The 21,446-nt window shown below is 37.0% G+C and overlaps 1 protein-coding gene across 2 annotated transcripts in view; it reads right to left on the bottom strand.

Moving 5' to 3' along the window:
• Window positions 1-21,446, bottom strand: part of EPS8L1 (EPS8 like 1) — a 190,044-nt gene that overhangs the window by 54,387 nt on the left and 114,211 nt on the right. For both annotated transcript variants that reach the window (XM_053690709.1, XM_053690710.1), the window contains one exon: window positions 7,288-7,346. In XM_053690709.1, coding sequence (XP_053546684.1) covers window positions 7,288-7,346 — 59 coding nt within the window. The remainder of the gene's footprint in view (window positions 1-7,287; window positions 7,347-21,446) is intronic.

The raw sequence follows: 21,446 nt of genomic DNA, 5'->3' as shown, positions 1-21,446 counted from the left end.
TTAGAGCTGCAGACAAAAAAAAGAGAACAGCTAGAGCAGTGATGCGTAACCGACATTCAAGGAAAGAGAACAAATGTACGGTGTTCAACCAATAGTGGATACAGGAAGATGACCTTGACAGAGATGTAGTGGGTGTGATTTGCGCTTTTAAAAAAGAGGGGATGTGTGTTTACTGAAGGATATAAATATAGGACAATTGCCATACAGCTCTTGCTGCTTCTGTGTTGAGATGTTGGTAAACAGTCCCTAAGGTCCAGGGTCTGTTCTCACTCATGTCTCCCTTTCTGTGTTTAACCTCTGGCCTTGCTTCAACTGCACTCTTAGCTACCGATCTGAGACTACACTTTGTTGTGTTGCAAACTGTTGGCTAATCTGCATCTTAGTGGCCCTGCTTGCATCTGCCATTTTGTGCTTGGACCCAGTGTTCTCTAATCCTTTTACCTGTGTCACCTATCCCCACCAGCATCCTGTAGTCTATAAACCCTAGCTGCCTAACCTGACCATAGCCAGTAAAACTCAGTATGGACCATCTTGATTTATCCAAAGTCTTTCTTGCTTTTAACAACCTCACCTGCCAACATTTATAATTTTGCTGATCTGATTAAGCAAAGCTAATATCTATTCTATGCTGCCTTCTATTTTGGTTTGTCCTAAGACTTTGAAAGGGGAGATATCTGAGGATGAGATGGAAGAAATATGGGGGCCGATTTATGAAAGTGCGAGCGCCGAGCGGACATGATACGATGTAGCATATCATGTCCGCCACACATTGATAAATGCTGACAGCATACGCTGTCGGCCTTTATCATTGCCCCCTGCAGATTCACCAGATTGGCCGCTAGCAGAGGGTCTCAATCAGCCCGATCATATAGGATCGGGTGGATTGATGTCCGCAGCCTCAGAGCAGGCAGACAAGTTATGAATCAGCAATCTTTAGACTGCTGCTTCACAACTGGTGTTTAAGGCTCGTGCAGAAACAGGGGCATCAAAGTCCATTCGGAGCTTGATATTTCAGCTCCATGTTCTCAATTTTAGTCAACTTAAGAATTACTCTGTTGCTTATTTTTCTTGCTAATTGTCAAGTCTCAATCCTAGAAAACATCTGATGTGAAAGGTAAAAAATTGCTTGCTATTAAGTTAGCCCATGAGGAATGGAGACACCATGAAGAAGGTGTAATCCCCCTATTGTGATATTCATAAACCATAAGAATCTTGATATTTTTTGTTACACCAACAGACTCCTCCACACCCAGTTTAATCGGGCTGTGCAATTTTTATATCACTTATAGACCTGGATCTTACACCAGGAAGGCTGACACCAAATCTAGTCACAGATTCCGATCTTGCTCTACTTTTGCCGTCTTATTTAAACCAGTTATGTCTCTTAACCTTTTCCTAGCTACCTCACAACCTTTACTTATCTAACTAACTACTGTACGCCAACTCTATTTGCTTTCCCAAGATTGTTGCAATGTAAGAAGAGAAAAGAATAATGTTTTTTGTACCTCCCACCTTTTGAACATAATAATTACTTAAGGGATCCACGATACACCTCTTGGTGGGTACCCTGGGTACCTGGAAGACTGTCAACCTACTAAAGACTTTTAACTGCTTAAATTGTCTAAATTGGTCATTGACCCCTCTTGCCATATTTAAACAGAAGCCAAGGCTCATCCTATTATTATTATTCTTTATTTATAAAGCGCCAACAGACATCGCAGCGCTGTCCATGGGTACAAAGATAAAAGTACAACGGTGATACAATACAATATAAGACACCTGACAAATTTAACAAACAAATACAGCGGGAATTAAGGGCCCTATTCCTGTGGGAATTTACAATCTGGATCCTATGCTACTGATATGATTCTAGAAACTGCTCCCCATTCAGAATACACCATGATCTTTAGTCTACCATCTCCCAAGAGGTTCATCTCTACCTTTTATTGTTTTGGACATGTTTGTCAAGAAGTTCCCTTTATATCAGCCAGACACTTTGCCTCAGGTGTGAAACAGCTGCAAATTAGTCTGTCTGCATAATGTAAATAATTAGGTTGTCTTGGATTATGTAGTACAATACATTTTGGACAACTTTTCTCATCTGGTATGCATCACAATCTCTATATCTTCAAGATCATTTGTCTGACAATTGTGGTATTTACCACTAACAACACCTGCCACTCAATAAACAATCAACTTATTTTTCTGCCTTCTCCAGCCATATCCGAGACATTTCCCATCATTTTAAGTTTACTCAAGCCCAGATCAACAAATATGAATATTCTTCCAGCTCCTGTTAAAGTGAATGGCAACATTTTGAGCGTGATGAGTCAGGCCCAAAACATTGCTTGTTTTGTGTTGGACCCTGTAGAAGAAATGCAATAAAGGTGAATTTTTTTTAAGCAGCTGGAGGTTTTTTTAATTATTTATTGCAGATAGACTTGGTAAGCCTCCTCCGGTGTCTGCATGCATTTAGTGCAGATAGACTTGGTAAGCCTCCTCCGGGTGTCTGCATGCATTTAGTGCAGATAGACTTGGTAAGCCTCCTCCGGGTGTCTGCATGCATTTAGTGCAGATAGACTTGGTAAGCCTCCTCCGGTGTCTGCTAGCATTTATTGCAGATAGACTTGGTAAGCCTCCTCCGGTGTCTGCTAGCATTTATTGCAGATAGACTTGCATGCATTTAGTGATGTCTCCATTCTGTTTTTATTACAAAGTGAATAGTAAGGTACGATTTTGCACTCAAAATATTGTATGTGACTGTATGTCTATCTAATAAGGGGCTGATTGTGTTGTTGGTACTTTTCCTAATTATTTCTCAAATAAACCTAGAGACTTTAAACATCAGATCCCTGTTTCCTTTCCATTCTGTTGTGTACCCCCCTACCTTCTTCAATTATTTCCTCTACTTTGAGTAAATTCTCAGGAGCCAGCTTTGACCGTTCATTCTTTACTGTGGGTCAGGTATTTTATCTGGCTAATCGTGATTATCCTGCATCTGTCCAGAGAATGTGGTTGAGCAGGACAATGTCAAAGATTGCTGCTACCCACACTTCTGTGCCATGTTTGTGTTCTCCATTTTAATTGTGTGAGTGTGAGCACATTTTCATGCCTAGCTGCCTATTTGAGCCCTCATTGACTTTAATGCAATGCTCAGTTGTTACATAGTCTCCCTTTTTAGCATCCCAGCCTATATTTGCTTACCCACCTCAACCTGCATTCTGATCATCAACATATGCCACCTGCCCTAACTGTACAATCTGTATTTTGACCATACACCTGCGCTTCCTGCTCCGACCTGAAGCTTGTATGCTTGTTTGTTCCTGTGCTAAACCTTAAAAATGGAAGCACGAAGGAACAATTCTTTCAAAATCTAGGATCCATCCCTATAATTTTGTATATATGTACATATACCAATAATGATTATATATATATATATATATATATATATATATATATATATATATATATATATATATATATATATATATATATATATATATATATACACACACACACACACATACATATATACACACACAAAACATGTAAATGGACTGGATTCTCAAACCCGACTGGTGCTAGCCAGCACTCTCAGACAAGCCTGGGGGCAAAGCCCATAAGGACAATTACAAATCAAAAAAAATAAATGATTAAAACAACAAATAGAAAGTCTGGCACTCTCTTGCAAGCACGCAGCTAGATTAAAAGCAAAATATGTCAAGTTAGTTACAGCATTTAGCCAAATGGTGATAGACCCAGGACAACACCAAGGTCACTTACTCCCTAGGTCTGAGATACAAACAAGGTTGGCACAGGCCCTTTGTAATTTCCCTAAACACATACAAAACAAATTAAAAAGGACATGTGTCACACTTTTTTGTTTCTCAGTGTGTTCGGTTGAAGGCATGCATTGTGTGGCTATAGGTTAGGGACATGGGGAGGAAGAGAAATTGACATGGTGCTGGGCCTATGACCCTCTGGCCAATTGATATAACTAACTTTCCAGTAAGCTTTTTCTCTAGCTGTGTGCCTGCTAGAGAGTGTTGTGACTGTGTAAATATAATGTATGCAATGGTCATAGTGCAGGATAATTTATTAAATATTATTCACATTGCCATTACAAATCATGAATGGGTGTGTTAGACATTATTATGCTTGTGATACAGTACAGTTTGGCTTTTGATGTTTTTTTACAGGGACTTTGCTGGATTAAAATGACTAATTTTATTTACATTTGTGAAACAAACAAAATATTCATTGGGAGGGGCACAAAAAAAAAAATTTTGTATCTTAGAAACTGCCTGAAAGTTTGTCATTTATAGACTTCTCCATCTCATTACTAATCTCCATCTCCTCATCTGAAACACAAATGTACTTTTTTTTGTGGTGCACTTTTTGTGGTTTATGTAAAACCATGCACATTTCAGCCAAAAGCTTTGGGGCCATAATGTGACACTGCAAAACATCTTCACTTTCAAACTAATATTGTGTGTGTCTAAACAAGGGAAGGTCTTGTATTATTAAAAATAGCAGGAAATGTATGTTGGCAATATAGAGGAGAGAAGATTTACTCCAAGTAATAGATCTGCACTCGCTGGACTTTCAAAAAACAATAGTTTATAGTGTACAGTGACGTTTCGGGGGGCCAACTTCATCAGTCCAGATAGTGTGGATCTATTACTTGGAATAGGATATTGTTGTTCCTGACTGTGTGTGTGTATATATATATATATATATATATATATATATATATATATATATATATATATATATATATATATATATATATATATATATACACACACACACATATACACACACTGTATGTATACAGGGAGTGCAGAATTATTAGGCAAATGAGTATTTTGACCACATCATCCTCTTTATGCATGTTGTCTTACTCCAAGCTGTATAGGCTTGAAAGCCTACTACCAATTAAGCATATTAGGTGATGTGCATCTCTGTAATGAGAAGGGGTGTGGTCTAATGACATCAACACCCTATATCAGGTGTGCATAATTATTAGGCAACTTCCTTTCCTTTGGCAAAATGGGTCAAAAGAAGGACTTGACAGGCTCAGAAAAGTCAAAAATAGTGAGATATCTTGCAGAGGGATGCAGCACTCTTAAAATTGCAAAGCTTCTGAAGCGTGATCATCGAACAATCAAGCGTTTCATTCAAAATAGTCAACAGGGTCGCAAGAAGCGTGTGGAAAAACCAAGGCGCAAAATAACTGCCCATGAACTGAGAAAAGTCAAGCGTGCAGCTGCCAAGATGCCACCAGTTTGGCCATATTTCAGAGTTGCAACATCACTGGAGTGCAATACTCAGAGACATGGCCAAGGTAAGAAAGGCTGAAAGACGACCACCACTGAACAAGACACACAAGCTGAAACGTCAAGACTGGGCCAAGAAATATCTCAAGACTGATTTTTCTAAGGTTTTATGGACTGATGAAATGAGAGTGAGTCGTGAGTCTTGATGGGCCAGATGGATGGGCCCGTGGCTGGATTGGTAAAGGGCAGAGAGCTCCAGTCCGACTCAGACGCCAGCAAGGTGGAGGTGGAGTACTGGTTTGGGCTGGTATAATCAAAGATGAGCTTGTGGGGCCTTTTCGGGTTGAGGATGGAGTCAAGCTCAACTCCCAGTCCTACTGCCAGTTTCTGGAAGACACCTTCTTCAAGCAGTGGTACAGGAAGAAGTCTGCATCCTTCAAGAAAAACATGATTTTCATGCAGGACAATGCTCCATCACACGCGTCCAAGTACTCCACAGCGTGGCTGGCAAGAAAGGGTATAAAAGAAGAAAATCTAATGACATGGCCTCCTTGTTCACCTGATCTGAACCCCATTGAGAACCTGTGGTCCATCATCAAATGTGAGATTTACAAGGAGGGAAAACAGTACACCTCTCTGAACAGTGTCTGGGAGGCTGTGGTTGCTGCTGCACGCAATGTTGATGGTGAACAGATCAAAACACTGACAGAATCCATGGATGGCAGGCTTTTGAGTGTCCTTGCAAAGAAAGGTGGCTATATTGGTCACTGATTTGTTTTTGTTTTGTTTTTGAATGTCAGAAATGTATATTTGTGAATGTTGAGATGTTATATTGGTTTCACTGGTAAAAAGAAATAATTGAAATGGGTATATATTTGTTTTTTGTTAAGTTGCCTAATAATTATGCACAGTAATAGTCACCTGCACACACAGATATCCCCCTAAAATAGCTAAAACTAAAAACAAACTAAAAACTACTTCCAAAAATATTCAGCTTTGATATTAATTAGTTTTTTGGGTTCATTGAGAACATGGTTGTTGTTCAATAATAAAATTAATCCTCAAAAATACAACTTGCCTAATAATTCTGCACTCCCTGTATATATATATATATATATATATATATATATATATATATATATATATATATATATATATATATATATATATATATATATATATATACACACACACACACACACACACACACATTATAGAGGTTTGTACCCTTTTTTTAAAAAAAATCATGTTAGTGGTCCACGGGATTCAAAATTGTGAGTTTAGTGGTCCCTGAGGTCCGAAAAGGTTGGTGACCCCTGCTCTATACATCCCATGCACAGTAAAAGGTATTGCTAAAATGTACTTATAAAAATGCAGAAGTCAGCACAAGAGTAATGAATAAATCCTGCACATTGATGAGCTTTTTAATTTTGAATGGCGCGTCCCTTTAAATTGAATCAAGTTAGCCAATCTAGATCCCTGTTCTCCAATTATCAGGTGACAAAGTGTTCATAACTAGGAAAGTGTATGGAACGTTTAAATATTCTCATAGGCTTGTTTCTCTGACTTCTGTAAAATCACTGAGTGAGAACATTAATTATACTTTACGATACACTGTGTCCATTATCTTCAAACGTTAAAAAAAAAAAAACCCTAACTATTATTCAGTCCTTCATGGTGAATCCAGAGAAAGTTACTGGAAAAAGGTAATGAGCTATTTTGTAAGCAGTATTAGGCAAATGTGTATACAACCTGATACATAACAGTTCAACAGGAATATTAACACTAATACATATACCTTCATTATTAACACTAATAAATATACTTACATTATTAACACTAATAAATATACTTGTATTATTAACACTAATAAATATACTTATATTATTAACACTAATAAATATACTTACATTATTAACACTAATAAATATACTTGTATTATTAACACTAATAAATATACTTACATTATTAACACTAATAAATATACTTGTATTATTAACATACTTACATTTACTTGGTAGTGTGAAACATCAGCCATGATGACATTTGAATATTTCTTCCTTTGTTCTGTAATAGGTAAAATAAACAATAATAATTTTAGTCCACTTTAAAATAATCTGTTTTAATCGACCTCTACTGATGAGATAAACAGACATATTCAAAACTATAACAAACAATAATTGAACTAAAGTGAATAGAACATTATGGAATTTATATTACTATGGAATCATTATGGCTGGGGGATATTTAGCTATTTCTATTATTATGAATAATAATAATTAAACACTCTAATTGTATGATCAAAATAATACAGGAAACCCTCAATTTACCCGGGTTCCTTTACTGAAGGAACTGCATGAAAAAAATTAGTGTAAAATGAACCTACTTATATAAAAGTCAGTCAGCTGCTTTTCATGACCCTCTCAAAATTGACATAAACCGATAATATATCATTACATTTAAAGGGACACAAAACAAAAATTGTTCCTTTCATGTTTCATGCCCCTCTCAAAATTAACATACATAGATAATATAATACTATAAAATTTAAAGGGACATGACAACAAAAATTGTTCCTTTCATTATTCACATAGAACATACAATTTTAAACAACTTTTAATTTTCTTCTATTATAAAATGTGCTTCATTCTCTTAGTATCCTTTGTTAAAGACAATCACTACTGGGAGCTAGCTGAATACTTCGGTTGAGCTAATGACCAGACGGTTTTATGTGCAGCCACCACCAAGCTAGCTCCCAGTAGTACATTGCTGCTCCTGAGCATAACTAGCTATTATTTTTCCAACAAGAATAGCCAAGCGCAAAAAGCAAAATTAGATACTAGGATTAACTTGGAAAGTTGTTTAAAATTGCAAGTTCTGATTAATGAAAGTTTTATTTTAACATTACTGTCCCTTTAAAGCTCTGAAATAAATGCTATGAATATAAACCCCATTACTGTGATACAATCTAAAACTATTAGCTATATAAGTTTGCACACAGTAAATAAGACTTAAACTATAAAAAATATGTTTAATCTCCCAAAATGCTAAATGTAAAAATACTGTTCCTTTAATCGCAAAGTCTCTTCAGTTCCTGTGCAAAACTTTCTGATACTTATTTATTGGTATTTTACTATTTCAAATAGTGATCACATAGGGGCCCATTTATCACGCTCCGAACGGAGCTTGTGGGCCCGTGTTTCTGGCGAGTCTTCAGACTCGCCAGAAACAGCAGTTATGAAGCAGCGGTCACAAAGACCGCTGCTCCATAACCCTGTCCGCCTGATCTGAGCAGGTGGACAGGAATCGCCGGAATTCAACCCGATCGAGTACAATCGGGTTGATTGACACCCCCTTGCTGGTGCAATGCTGAATACGGAGAGCGTATTGCTCTCCGCATTCAGCGAGGTCTTGTGGACCTGATCCGCACTGTCGGATCAGGTCCGCAAGACCTTTGATAAATAGGCCCCATAGAGTGCAATAGGTCATTTTCTTATGTCCCACTTTTGGGTATTTGCTCTCAGTGACCTGAATGTTGTAAAATGAGGGATATATTTCTTTACAAACTTTATTTAAAGGGACACTGAACCCAAATGTTTTCTTTCGTGATTCAGATAGAGCATGCACTTTTAAGCAACTTTCTAATTTACTCCTATTATCAAATTGTCTTCATTCTCTTGGTATCTTTATTTGAAATGCAAGAATGTAAGTTTAGATGCCTGCCCATTTTTGGTGAACAACCTGGGTTGCTCTTGCCGATTGGTGGATAAATTCATCCACCAATAAAAAAGTGCTGTCCAGAGGTCTGAACCAAAAACCTAGATGCCTTCTTTTTCAAATAAAGATAGCAAGAGAATGAAGAAAAATTGATAATACGAGTAAATTAGAAAGTTGCTTAAAATTGCATGCTCTATCTGAATCACAAAAGAAAATATCTGGGTTCAGTGTCCCTTTAACAACAATATCACAGTGTATGAAATTACTAGAATAAGTACCACAAATAAATAATAATACAAATAAAAAAAACAGAATGCATCAATCAAGACTCAGAGGCGTACCAGGGAATTATTATACATATTTCCACCAAAAGGAGAAAAAAATAATTTATCTCCCAAGTATAAAACTAAACTCCCTTGTAAAACCATATTCAGGACAGCTGGTTAAAATCATTACCTCTGCTTATGTGTGAGAAGGTACTGCGTTTAAACATATCTACCAAATGCTGCTTGTAGGCTTGACCTTAAAGGGATATGGAACCCAAAGTTTTCATTTAAGGATTTAGATAAAGCATACACTTAAATAACTTTCTAATTTACTTCTATTATATAATTTGCTTTGTTCTCTTAGTATCTTTTGTTGAAAATCATACCTAGGTAGGCTCAGGAGCAGCAATGCACCTTAGAGAACTAGCTGTAGATTGGTGGCTGCACATATTTGAATGTTGTCATTGGCTCACGAGCCGGACTGGGAATAAAAAGTCAAGCCCTATTTTCCACTGAGTTCGTAGAATGCACACGCCCCATTATTTTTCAAATGTGATACTTCTAATATATTTTTTTTTTAATTCAGAATTAAATTATACCAAATTGTTTTATAGGCACTCAACAACCCAATTTCATCCATGATTATCAATAGTATGATCTGGAGAAGACAATATGCAATGGTCATAGTGCAGTCATGCAATGGTCATAGTGCAGTCACAGTATGACTTGACTAGATACTAGAAACTATTAAAAGGAGAGCTACTAAAATAGTATATTGTCTAGGAAATAAAACTCACAAGGAAATACTTTGTGACCTTAAAATGTATTGTTTAAAAAGATAGATAATCCATTTATTACCCATTCCCCAGTTTTGCACAGGTTATATTAATATACTTTTTATCACTGTACCTTGTATCTAAGCATCTTCTGACAGCCCCCTGATCATATGACTTTATCTATTGACTTGCATTTAAGCCAATTAGTGCTGTGTTGTTAGAATCCACAGGTGTGAGCTTAATGTTATCTATATGGCTCACATGAGCTAGCACTCCCCTGTTGTGAAAAGCTAATACAAAACATGTGATCAAGGGGCTGTCTTTAGTGATTTAGAAACAGACAGAAATTTAGAGGCTTAAAGGTTATAAAGTATATTAATGTACATTTTTTGTGCAAAGCTGGGGAATGGGTAGTAAAGGCATTATCTATCTTTTTAAACAAAAAACTATTTTTGTGTTGACTGTACCTTTAATACGTATATCTCAGAGGAGAAAAAAAAAAAAAAAAAAAAAAGTGGTGATATAGCTGCAACCCTCACCAGAAGTACCACCAGCTGTCGTGGCCCACCGGGAAATCTTCTAGTGTCCTGGTAGGCCAATCCGGCCTTGTCTAGCTCCCAGTAATGCATGGCTGGTTATTCAACAAAGGATACCAAGGACAATGAAGCAAATTTGATAATAGAAGTAAACTGGAAAGCTGTATAAAATTGTGTGATCTATCTAAATCATGAAATAAAAAAGTGATTGTGTCCCTTTAAGCGGCAGGGATACAATATTTTTTTTTCTAAAATATTTGCTGCTTACTTTCTTAAAGAGACATTAAACACTAAAAAAAACACTGTGATGTATGATGTACTCAATGCAAATATTGGCCTTAGAATAATATGTTGATGTGTTTAAATTGTATTAGTTGTTTAAATATTGAAGAAATAAGTGTTAAGGTTTAATTTCTATGAATTACTTTAGTTTCTATAAATGGGCCATGCTAAAACCTAGATTTCCTTATCTAATCTTTCCTGCTAAGCACAATTAGGGAGAGATAAACTGTGCAAACAGCAGCTGTATGCGATTTAAAGCCCCTATAGTACACAAAGCCATTGGTTACTCACTTTGTAACTAATTGTCCTCAGCAGAAAAGACTGGATAAGGGAAACTTTCATCATGGAGGTGCCCAACTGCCCATTACTTTATAGGAGCTCAGGGGAACTGGACAATCCACACTTTTCAGAGATAAATTACAGGAAAAGGGGACATAATAAATAATGAACGTATATTACAAAGCTTTTTTAAATACCCATTTAATAAACATTTTATATTAAAAGTGTTTAATGTCCCTTTATTGATTAATGAATTCTACCACAGCTGTCTTTTGGGGATTAAGCTAAGAAAACAGAGAACAACAGATTGCTAGAATCAGAAAGGCTAGTTTAAAACATTTATTGGAAGAGGGAATGTTTGAACAAACTTCTTCCCTTTAGCCTGAAATGGATTCCAAACTGGATGGGCTGTGATCTGTAGATATATAGGTTAATCTCACCAAATGTAAAAGGTTGAACACTTGTGATAAATATTTGAAGCTATGGTTCAGCCAAAGAAGAAAGAAAATGCAGTTGTGCTAGTCTCATATGGAACAGTGCAAATACAATAGCTTCCAATATGGCACCCATCACACCTGCAATCACCATACAGTGCCTTGAGCAGAGATAATGTATGCATAGGCGGCTCTAGTGTTAGGCAAAATAGGCAACCGCCTAAGGCAGTACTCATGAGGAGGGCATAGAACAAATGTGCTTTGTTTGTTTTCTTTTTCTGCCCCTGGGATGTTTTTGGTAATATAGTAGCTCTGCCCATCAACTTTCTCCTGGCACAGCTGGATATTCTAACTCTGAAAGCCTCTTACACAACTGGCTGTCAAGTACAGACTCCTCTCTTCCCTTCACCTTCTGACAGCCCAGTGCGGTGCCTTCAGCTTTAGCATACACAGGAGGCAGAGGTGACACAGACAACAAAATGTAAAAGGGAAAGAGAGACTGCTTTTTAAGCATTTTAACCTCTAAAACCAGAGGTGATAAACTGCTATTAGCATTTCTTATATTCTTTCTCTCCTCTCACACTCCCCCCTCTCATCCTCTTCTTTCTTTACTCTTTTATTTCCCACTCCCCTCTTCTCTCTCTCTCATCTCTAACTTCATTTTCTTCCCTCTCCTTTCTCTTGCTACTTCCCCTCCGCTTAATTCTTTCTTTTCAATCTCTCTCCCCCTCCTCCCACTTCAATCTCCCTCTCCCCTTTCTCAATTCTCTTCTCTCATCTCTATCTCCATTTTCTCTTCTGACTCTCTCATTTCTCTCCATCTCTCTTGACCTTTCTTTTATTTTTCTTTCCACTCTCTGCATTCTCTCCTATAGAGGCCGATTTATCGTTGATCTGTCCGACATGATCCGCTCAGCAGATCATGTCCAACAGACATTGATGAATGCCGACATCATACGCTGTCGGCATTTATCATTGCACAAGCAGTTCTTGTGAACTGCTTGTGCAATGCCGCCCCCTGCAGATTTGTGGCCAATTGGCCCCTAGCATGGGGTGTCAATCAGCCCGATCCTATGAGATCAGGCAGATTGATGTCCGCAGCCTCAGAGCAGGCGGACCAGTTAAAGGGACAGTCAACACCAAAATTTGTTGTTGTTTAAAAAGATAGATAATCCCTTTATTACCCATTCCCTAGTTTTGCAAAACCAACACAATTGTAATAATATACTTTTTACCTCTGTGATTACCTTGTATCTATGCCTCTGAAAACTGCCCCCTTATTTCAGTTCTTTTGACAGACATGCATTTTTAGCCAATCAGTGCTGACTCCTAGGAGCTTCACGTGGCTGAGCTCAATGTTATCTATATGAAACACATGAACTAACGCCCTCTAGTGGGGAAAAACTGTCAAAATGCTTTCAGATTAGAGGCAGCCTTCAAGGTCTAAGAAATTAGCATATGAACCTCCTAGGTTTAGCTTTCAACTAAGAATACCAAGAGAACAATGCAAAATTGGTAATAAAAGTAGATTGGAAAGTTGTTTAAAATTACATGCCCTATCTAAATCATGAAAGTTTTTTTTTTACTTGACTGTCCCTTTAAGGAGCAGCGGTCTTAAGACTGCTGCTTCTTAACTGCTGTTTCCGGCGAGCCTGAAGGCTCGTGCAGGAACATGGGGATCAGGGGCCATTCGGTCCCTTAGACTCTATTCTGTTTGCTCTTGTTCTCTCTCACTTTTCTTTTCAATGCTATATCTCCTCTTAGTCTCTCCCTCTCTTTCCCTTTTCTATCCTTTCTGTCTTCTCTCTCTCTCCCTTTGTCCTTATTCTCTTTCCCTTGTATCTCTCCTTCACACTTTATTTTCTCTCTCCTCTCTCACCCTTTCAACTCTCTTTTTGTGTATTCCTCCATTCTCTCTGTTTCTCCCTCCACTCCATAACATTTAACATAGAACAGGTAGGAAATATATAATCCGAGAGCTTTGTTACACTTACACTTTGTGCATTGCAATTTATATTACTATACATTTCAGATTGGGTCCTTTCAGTATTATTGCATTTATGCTTTGCACTCTCTCTTTTGTGCATTGCAATTTATATTACTATACATTTCAGATTGGGTCCTTCTTTATTATTGCATTTAAGCTTTGCACTTTCTCATTTGTATTTTAATACATTACATTTTTGATCTAGCATTTACACTTTCTTGTTTACATACTTTTTTTATAACCAGTACTTAAGTTACTGAAAGTTTCAGTATAGCTGGATATACAACAGACAGAATCGAATATTTTAAATGACAAAATAAAGGTAATGAGCTACAATTTAATACACTCTAGCAGGTAAAATAGGTCATTAGGGACACATTAAAAGTGGAGAATATACAGTAGTCTGTCCCTTTAATCATATTCAGAGGTGTTGTGAGCAACTTAGTAAACAATCTTTTGAGTAGTGGCCAGAATGGAAGAGCTACAAACTAAATTGAAACTGTTTCACAGGTAACATTGCACACAAGGGAGAGAACAGCAGAGTGAGCAGTCAGTGTAGAGATAAGAAACTGCTGCATAGTCTTGAACTCGGGTTGGTGTTGCTGTCCTGGAGCTATGCAGCATGTTTGTATCATTGTCCATACTACATAGAACATGGTGTTGTTGCCAGGTCACACAGACTATTTACTTTCCTTTGGGTTTTCCCTTCTACCCAGCAGATATCTGTACTGCTCCAGTGTCTTTACTGCCACCTGCTAGATTGCCAACAATTTGCATTTGATCAAGTAGTTAGCTTTAGCATGGCTTCTCTTTTATGGTGGCAGCAATGGCTTTTGTGCGCTGGGTGAGTGTCAATAATTACTCTATAATAGGATTACGTGATAAATGCTTAGTGCACACCCTACTCTTCTCATAAGTCTCTCACTACAGCAATAAATGTAGGCTGAGAGTGGGAGAACGTAAAAGTAAATTCCTAGATGCTGTCACGTCTTCTTGCCAACAGAGCAACCTTATACCCAGTAAAGCTACTAAACTGACATTGACACTAAACAAGAAATACGCATCTGATGCTCACTAAATGATAAGCGCAACTAACAACATACTGTTAAGTGGCAGGTTTCCATACGTTTAAAGACAAAATCAATGTTTTTGCCTGTTATAGGAACAAAGTTTTACATTTCAATTCCAAGATTCAAATGGACTTTATGACAATGCAATTGTGTACAAATAGTATGATTAACAATTTGTCATTAAACAATTTTATGAGAGGCAAATATAACATTAGCAGGAAACAAATGAGCCAGAATTGCGCTATAACTTTATTATGTTTATAATCCATTTTCTGAGTAATAGGTGTCAAGCCACTCCTGTTTCTGGTCAGCCTAGTATTGTAAAGTATATGGAAATTTATAGGAAGTCAATATCATGGATGTACAAAGCATGCGAAGAATTGATTTGTCAATGACTGCTTAAACATTGAGACTGTAAAAAATAAACACAGCACTACATTCCATATAGAGTTTGTACAAAAACAAAACTAGATAAATAATGGTACTTGTGATAAATATATGTACCAGAGTTAAATATATGTATTAGATTAAAGATAGTGGGTGTACACAAATGTACTTTTGAAACTTTAGACCTTTATGTAATTAATATTTATCATTTAGTTAGCAAGGCCAGTTGAATCTTCTGTTTGTATGCCTGTCTTAGTGTACAGATCTATCTAATTTATATTACACATAGGGGGTTAATGGAGCCATATCACTTTAAATTTGTACATAAACATGCAGCCAATGGTTTGCAGCTTACACTTGAACCAATTAGGTCTCACCCTATTTACGTAATGGCAATATGCCTGTTATCTATGTCTATGAATAAGGCTTGCGGGCCGAAACGCGTAAGACGTTCCTGTGTATGCTTTTATTGCGTTTTTACCCTGTGTTTCTGTAAATAAATTTGTCTATTTTTGCGCTATGAATGACTCGCTTGTAGATAAAAGTAATACATTAATAAAATTCAAATAGGAATATATATAAAAAAAATCAATACAGCGTTTTAATGTCTTAAGTTTTACTGCCAACAAAACCTGCCAGAAACTTTTGAATTGGGATTCTCTGCATATTTTGGCCTAGGTCAACTAGGAATGTGTCTAGGTTAGCAGGATTAAGATGTTTTATTTATTAGGTTTGTTTTGTTTTGTTTGTACAAATCAGTGGTTGTCTAGTAAGGGTGCACAAACCCTTCCCGCTTCCCTGAGCTCTGGTTGTGAGATAGATATGAGATAAAATTGCTGTGCGTGGGAAATGTGGGGATCAGCACTTCTAACTGTGACCCTTCGTCAACGGTATTCAAATTAAAGGGACAGTAAACACCAATTTTCATATAACTGCATGTAATAGACACTACAATATAGAAGAATATGCACAGATACTGATCTAAAAATCCAGTATAAAACCTTTTAAAAACGTACTTAGAAGCTCCCAGTTTAGCACTGTTAAAAAAAAGGTTAGGCTGGGACACCCACTGAAATTGGCTGGAAAGCAAATAGGGCAGACACCCTCCCTCCCCTGCATATGAAAATATAATTTACACAAACAGGAGCAAGCTGAGGTAGGTAGACAACAGTCTACTACTAAAACTTTGGGACTTGGTTAAGAGTCTGAAAATCAGCACAATGTTATTTAAAAATAATCAAAAATATACATTTTTAAACAAACACTACCAGGTGGGCTATATAAATGGATAATTTACAAAACATGTATGCAAAGAAAAGCTAGTGTACAATGTCCCTTTAATTTTTTAATTATTTATTGAATTATCTAATTAAACAGCATTGACCAGTTTGACCGGTTTCAATTGCGTCGCTATACAAATAAATGATGATGATGATAATAATAAATACTAATAATACTACTACTGCTAATAATAATGGTAATAAATACAATATATTCATGCATTATTAAAAAAATAACTTAATTCACACTTGTTAACAGTTACATTTTTAACAATTTTTAAGTTTTAACAATTGACAAAAACAATAAGATACAACATGTCTTGCTTATGGAGACAAACACTAAATACATTTTAGAAGCATAGTATTGAGGTTATTCCCTACCTTCTTTGCACATGTGCAACAACTCTCCTTTAGATTCTAGTGATATAAAAATTAGTGTCAACCATAATTAGAGAGGAGTGCATGAAATGTATTTAGGGTCAGATTGTGAGTGGAGCGCAAAGATTGCTAAATGTGAGTGCAATATTTGAGCTCCACTCAGTAATACCAGCGCACGCAAATGTTTGCTGGTATTACAAGTGAGGGGCAATGCGAAACAGACCTCACGTTCGCATTGCATGGAAGCTTTGCGCACACGAGAATGAGCTTCCAATGGGAAGCTCGTTCTCATGCCGTAAAACACGGCATGAGAACTAGTGCACAGCAAAGGGGGTAAGTTGCGCTACGATGGGCAGCAAATAAAAAAAAAAACTTTATATATATATATATATATATATTTACAGGGATAACACAGCCCCCCATAGACTGCAATGTAAAGGCACTTTTCAGTGCGTTTTTTTTTCCTAACACCTCACACCCGCCAACTACCCCTAAAAACTGCTTTGTGCAGTTTATTTTTATTTAAAAAAAAAAGAGCTAAATGTTTTTAAACAAAAAAAACTACAATGTACTTTATTTTGAGGAAAATGGGGGGATATTTTGAAAATTAACCGGAGATCTGAACTGGTTAATTTTCGGAGCGCTAATTGCTACCGCTCCACTGGTAATCTAGCCCTTAGCGTTTAATGCCCTTTAATAACATTGTTAATACTGATCATAATTGGGTAAGTTGTATTCAAAACAATATGAAAAAAAAAGGAATTAGGCAAAATACAAACTATAATAAAAAACTGTATATATATATATATATATAACAGCCATTAAAGACTTGGGCTGCACACAGGCTGCTTACTGACATACAAATTCAAGTCTGCAAGATTAAAGACCAAGAGGAAAAATGCAAAACAAGTACATATAAGGGGTTCACTTCTTAAAGATGGAGAGAGAAAGAAAGAGAGAAAGAGACCCCTATTTTTTTTCCTTACATTTAACACAGAAAAAACAATTGTGAATCAGATTACGTCTGCAAAAGGGGGTACCCTGTGCCCAAAGTTTGTGAGATGGTTTGACCCCCTATTACTGTATATAGGGACACGGTTTACCCACCAGTACTGTATATAGTGAGTTAGTGACACAGTCTGTAATCTGCCGGTGAGATGGCTGGCCTGACCCTACCAAGTACTTTTATATAGTAACCACAGTAGTCTGTGACATGGTCCAGCCCCACGTTCTGTATATAGTGGTACTGTATAGTGACACTGTTTACCCCCCACGCTGTAGTAACAAGGTCTGTAATTTGCTGGTTCCACAAATATACACACACTGTCACATACATACACACAGTCACATACACACACAGTCACATACATACATACACAGTCACATACATACACACACAGTCACATACATACACACACAGTCACATACACACACACAGTCACATACACACACACAGTCACATACACACACACAGTCACATACACACACAAACATCAATGGGTACAACAAAAACACTAACCCCTGTAGTCAGAGACACTAGTGAAGCATCACGTCAAAAATCTCACATGATATCAGTGCAGGCAGTGGCAGGACAACGTTTTTTATTGAAGACATTTTTTTTTTTTTTAAAGCTGCCCCTCCGCCCCGGTCACAGTTGCGTGTGCACCCACGGTAGTTCCGCCCCTGCTGCATAGTGTGCCCAGCCTGGCACAAAATTGCATGAACACTTCCCTAATTCTCAGTATTGAGATACATGTATTATTCAGGTTGACCAGTAGGTGGTGCTGTTTTGTTCATTTCACAGTTTCAGTATTGCCTCAAAATTGTTTTAGCTTCATTTTTTTTTTTCAAATTGCATAACTTCATCATAAAACAAGGGCCTTTTACCACAGCAGCATATATTACCCCTTGCATCACCTCACCACTGACATATCCTATCTTCTGCCATCCACATTTACCCTCTACACACTCCTCACTCTAGTCTCTCCCTCAGCTGCTTCCTGTTATGATGTGCACCAAACTCCACCCTCCCAGCACATGTAAAACAGTGAACCTCAGTTAGTTATTAGTACTGCTCCATTCTTCTGCTCACACTGATTACAGACTTTCCTCTTTACTCCTCCATGTACCATTGCTTCTTGGCAATCAAGTAAATGAAATAAGAACACTTTACACAACCCAGTCACACACACATTTCCTTTGGGACCAGTGAATACAGTAGTTTTGAATAATCATCAAATGCATGAAAAAAAAGACAATGCAATAGCACTTAGTCTGAACTTCAAATGAGTAGTAGATTTTTTCTGTTATGTCTATTTCCACTCCTCCTGTATCACGTGACAGCTATCAGCCAATCACAAATGTGTATATGTATATGCCGTGAATTATTACACATGCTCAATAGGAGCTGGTGATACAAAAAGTGTAACTAGAAAGACTGCAAATTTTGTTAATGGAAGTAAATTGGAAAGTTGTTTAAAACTGTGTGCTCTATCTGAATCATGAAAGTTTAATTTTGACTTGAGTGTCCCTTTAAGTAATTCTATAACTGCCAAACAGCTCAGATTATTTATCTCATTTTCCATTTTTATACTTTTCAGTGGTGATATTCTCTAACTGAACCTATATGATTTTTTTGTCAGCCCTATAGCCACAAAAATCATGATATTCCCTTGACCTGGAGCCTCTCTGAGAATCATATCTCCACATAATGACCCCCTGTCCCTATGACCCCGCTGACATTCACAAACCACATGTGCTTAGACTCCTGGACCTGTATTTCCTGTTAGTCATATGCACAAAAGAGACCTCCGATCAGACCCTAAAGCCCTGCCGACCCACTGTCACATACCTACATTATGCATCAGATCAGATAACCTGGCCCGGCACTAGGGTTGCCACCTCGGCCATGTTTACCTGGACACTTATGAGTTACGCATCCTGCAGGGTGAGCATGGAGGAACATGTATTCAGTCTCTAGACATGACATTAATAGTTCTGATAATCAGCACAATACGTTCCCTCCTGCACACCCTACAGCATGCGTTACTCATAAGTGTCCAGGAAAACATGGCCGAGGTGGTAACCCTACCTGGCACCCCTTCTGAAAAACACATGACCCTGCACCCCTTAACTTTTTTTATATATATAATAAAAATAAATAATCGCATTATCTATCTTTTTAAACAATAACAATTTTAGTGTAGACTGTCCCTTTAACTTTAGTAGTGCTTCCACACTAAAAGGTGTGATGTTAATCTTTTATTCCAACAGACTCCATGGCATGTACTTTGGACTAGACAACACGTAAGACTTTTTCAAACTGAATTTTGGCATCACATTTGTTCCATGGTTCTGCCTTTTAACCTGTCGTGTATTCTGAATGCTATTTCTCTTTTTAAATAAATATAATACAAAAAAACAGCTTATCAAGCAATTACTCAGTAGAATGTTGTAGGGTCAAAGGTTGGACTCCTACACGACCCATAATTTTCATGCAGGAGAAGCAGGCAAAATCAATTACAAAAATGTAGTACAATTTTTATTATGTATAATTAATAATTTTATGGGGGAGTTACATTTTGAGATTAATGTCTCTAAACATTATGGTCCCGATTACAGGTCAGAAGCTATTTTTTTTTTTTGTTTAAAAATTTGTACGGCTGGGTAAGAGCTGGTATTAGAAGCTGAAAGTAAAAAGTTAGACAGCAAACACAAGACTCAGGCATGCTAACTTCAAGGGATATGATTCAGATAGAACGTGCAATTTTAAATAACTTTACAATTTATTTATATTATATCATTAGTTTCATTCTCTCTGTGTCCTTTTGTTGAAAAGTATACCTAGGTAGGCTCAGAAGCTGCTGATAGGGCCTTAATTTCTTCCCGTTATTTAAAAAAATCTACGCCGACCTGAAACTTTGTCTGCTCTTCCACTATCGCTGACTGCGAGAGTGAACCTTATTAAGACAATCATTTTTCCCTGGCTTCTTTTTCTTTTACAGAATCTGCCCTTGATGCCATATAAAGCAGATATACGGAAATTAAATTCTAGTTTCTCACAATTTATTTGGCATAATAAGAAAAAAGCACGAATCGCATTAGAAAAATTGATGCAACCTCTTAAAGCAGCCGGGCTAGCTTTACCCAATATAGCGTTTTATAATCTTGCAGCTTTGGGCAAAATTGCGCTTGATTGGCTCATAGAAACAAGTTGGTTTTCAACATTAGAAATGGAGAATACTTTAGTCTTTCCCTTTTCTCTCAAAGCTTTATTACACACTCAACCAAAAGAAACACCGCATAATGTTAAAAGTTTAATATCAGTAAATAACGTAGTTCTCGCTTGCCAAAAAATATGCTCCCTTATAGGTCTAGATTATGCCTTTTCGGACTATCTGCCTTTAATAGGCAACCCCGAATTTCCTCCTGGGAATAATCAGGAAGTATTTAGAGAATGGTTTAATAAAGATCTTAAGTTAGTATCGCAATTTTTAACGGAAGAGCGACAAATAATCTCTTTTGAAATCTTGAAAGCTCGATTTGACCTATCAAGTAATAACTTCTATCCCTATCTTCAAGTGCATCATTTCATATCCTCTAGGACAGTGATTTTTAACCTTTTTTTTTGCCGTGGCACACTTTTTTACATTAAAAAATCCTGTGGCACACCACCATCCCAAAATTTAAAAAAAATCACACATTGTAGCCTAATACAGCATATATATATATACACATACACACAAACACACACATACTGTATGTATTGTGCTGTT

This window comes from Bombina bombina, chromosome 8 (assembly GCF_027579735.1).
Source record: "Bombina bombina isolate aBomBom1 chromosome 8, aBomBom1.pri, whole genome shotgun sequence".
NCBI lineage: Eukaryota > Metazoa > Chordata > Amphibia > Anura > Bombinatoridae > Bombina > Bombina bombina.
The sequence above is the reverse complement of the archived record's forward strand: the minus strand, read 5'-3'. Positions and strand labels throughout refer to the sequence as shown.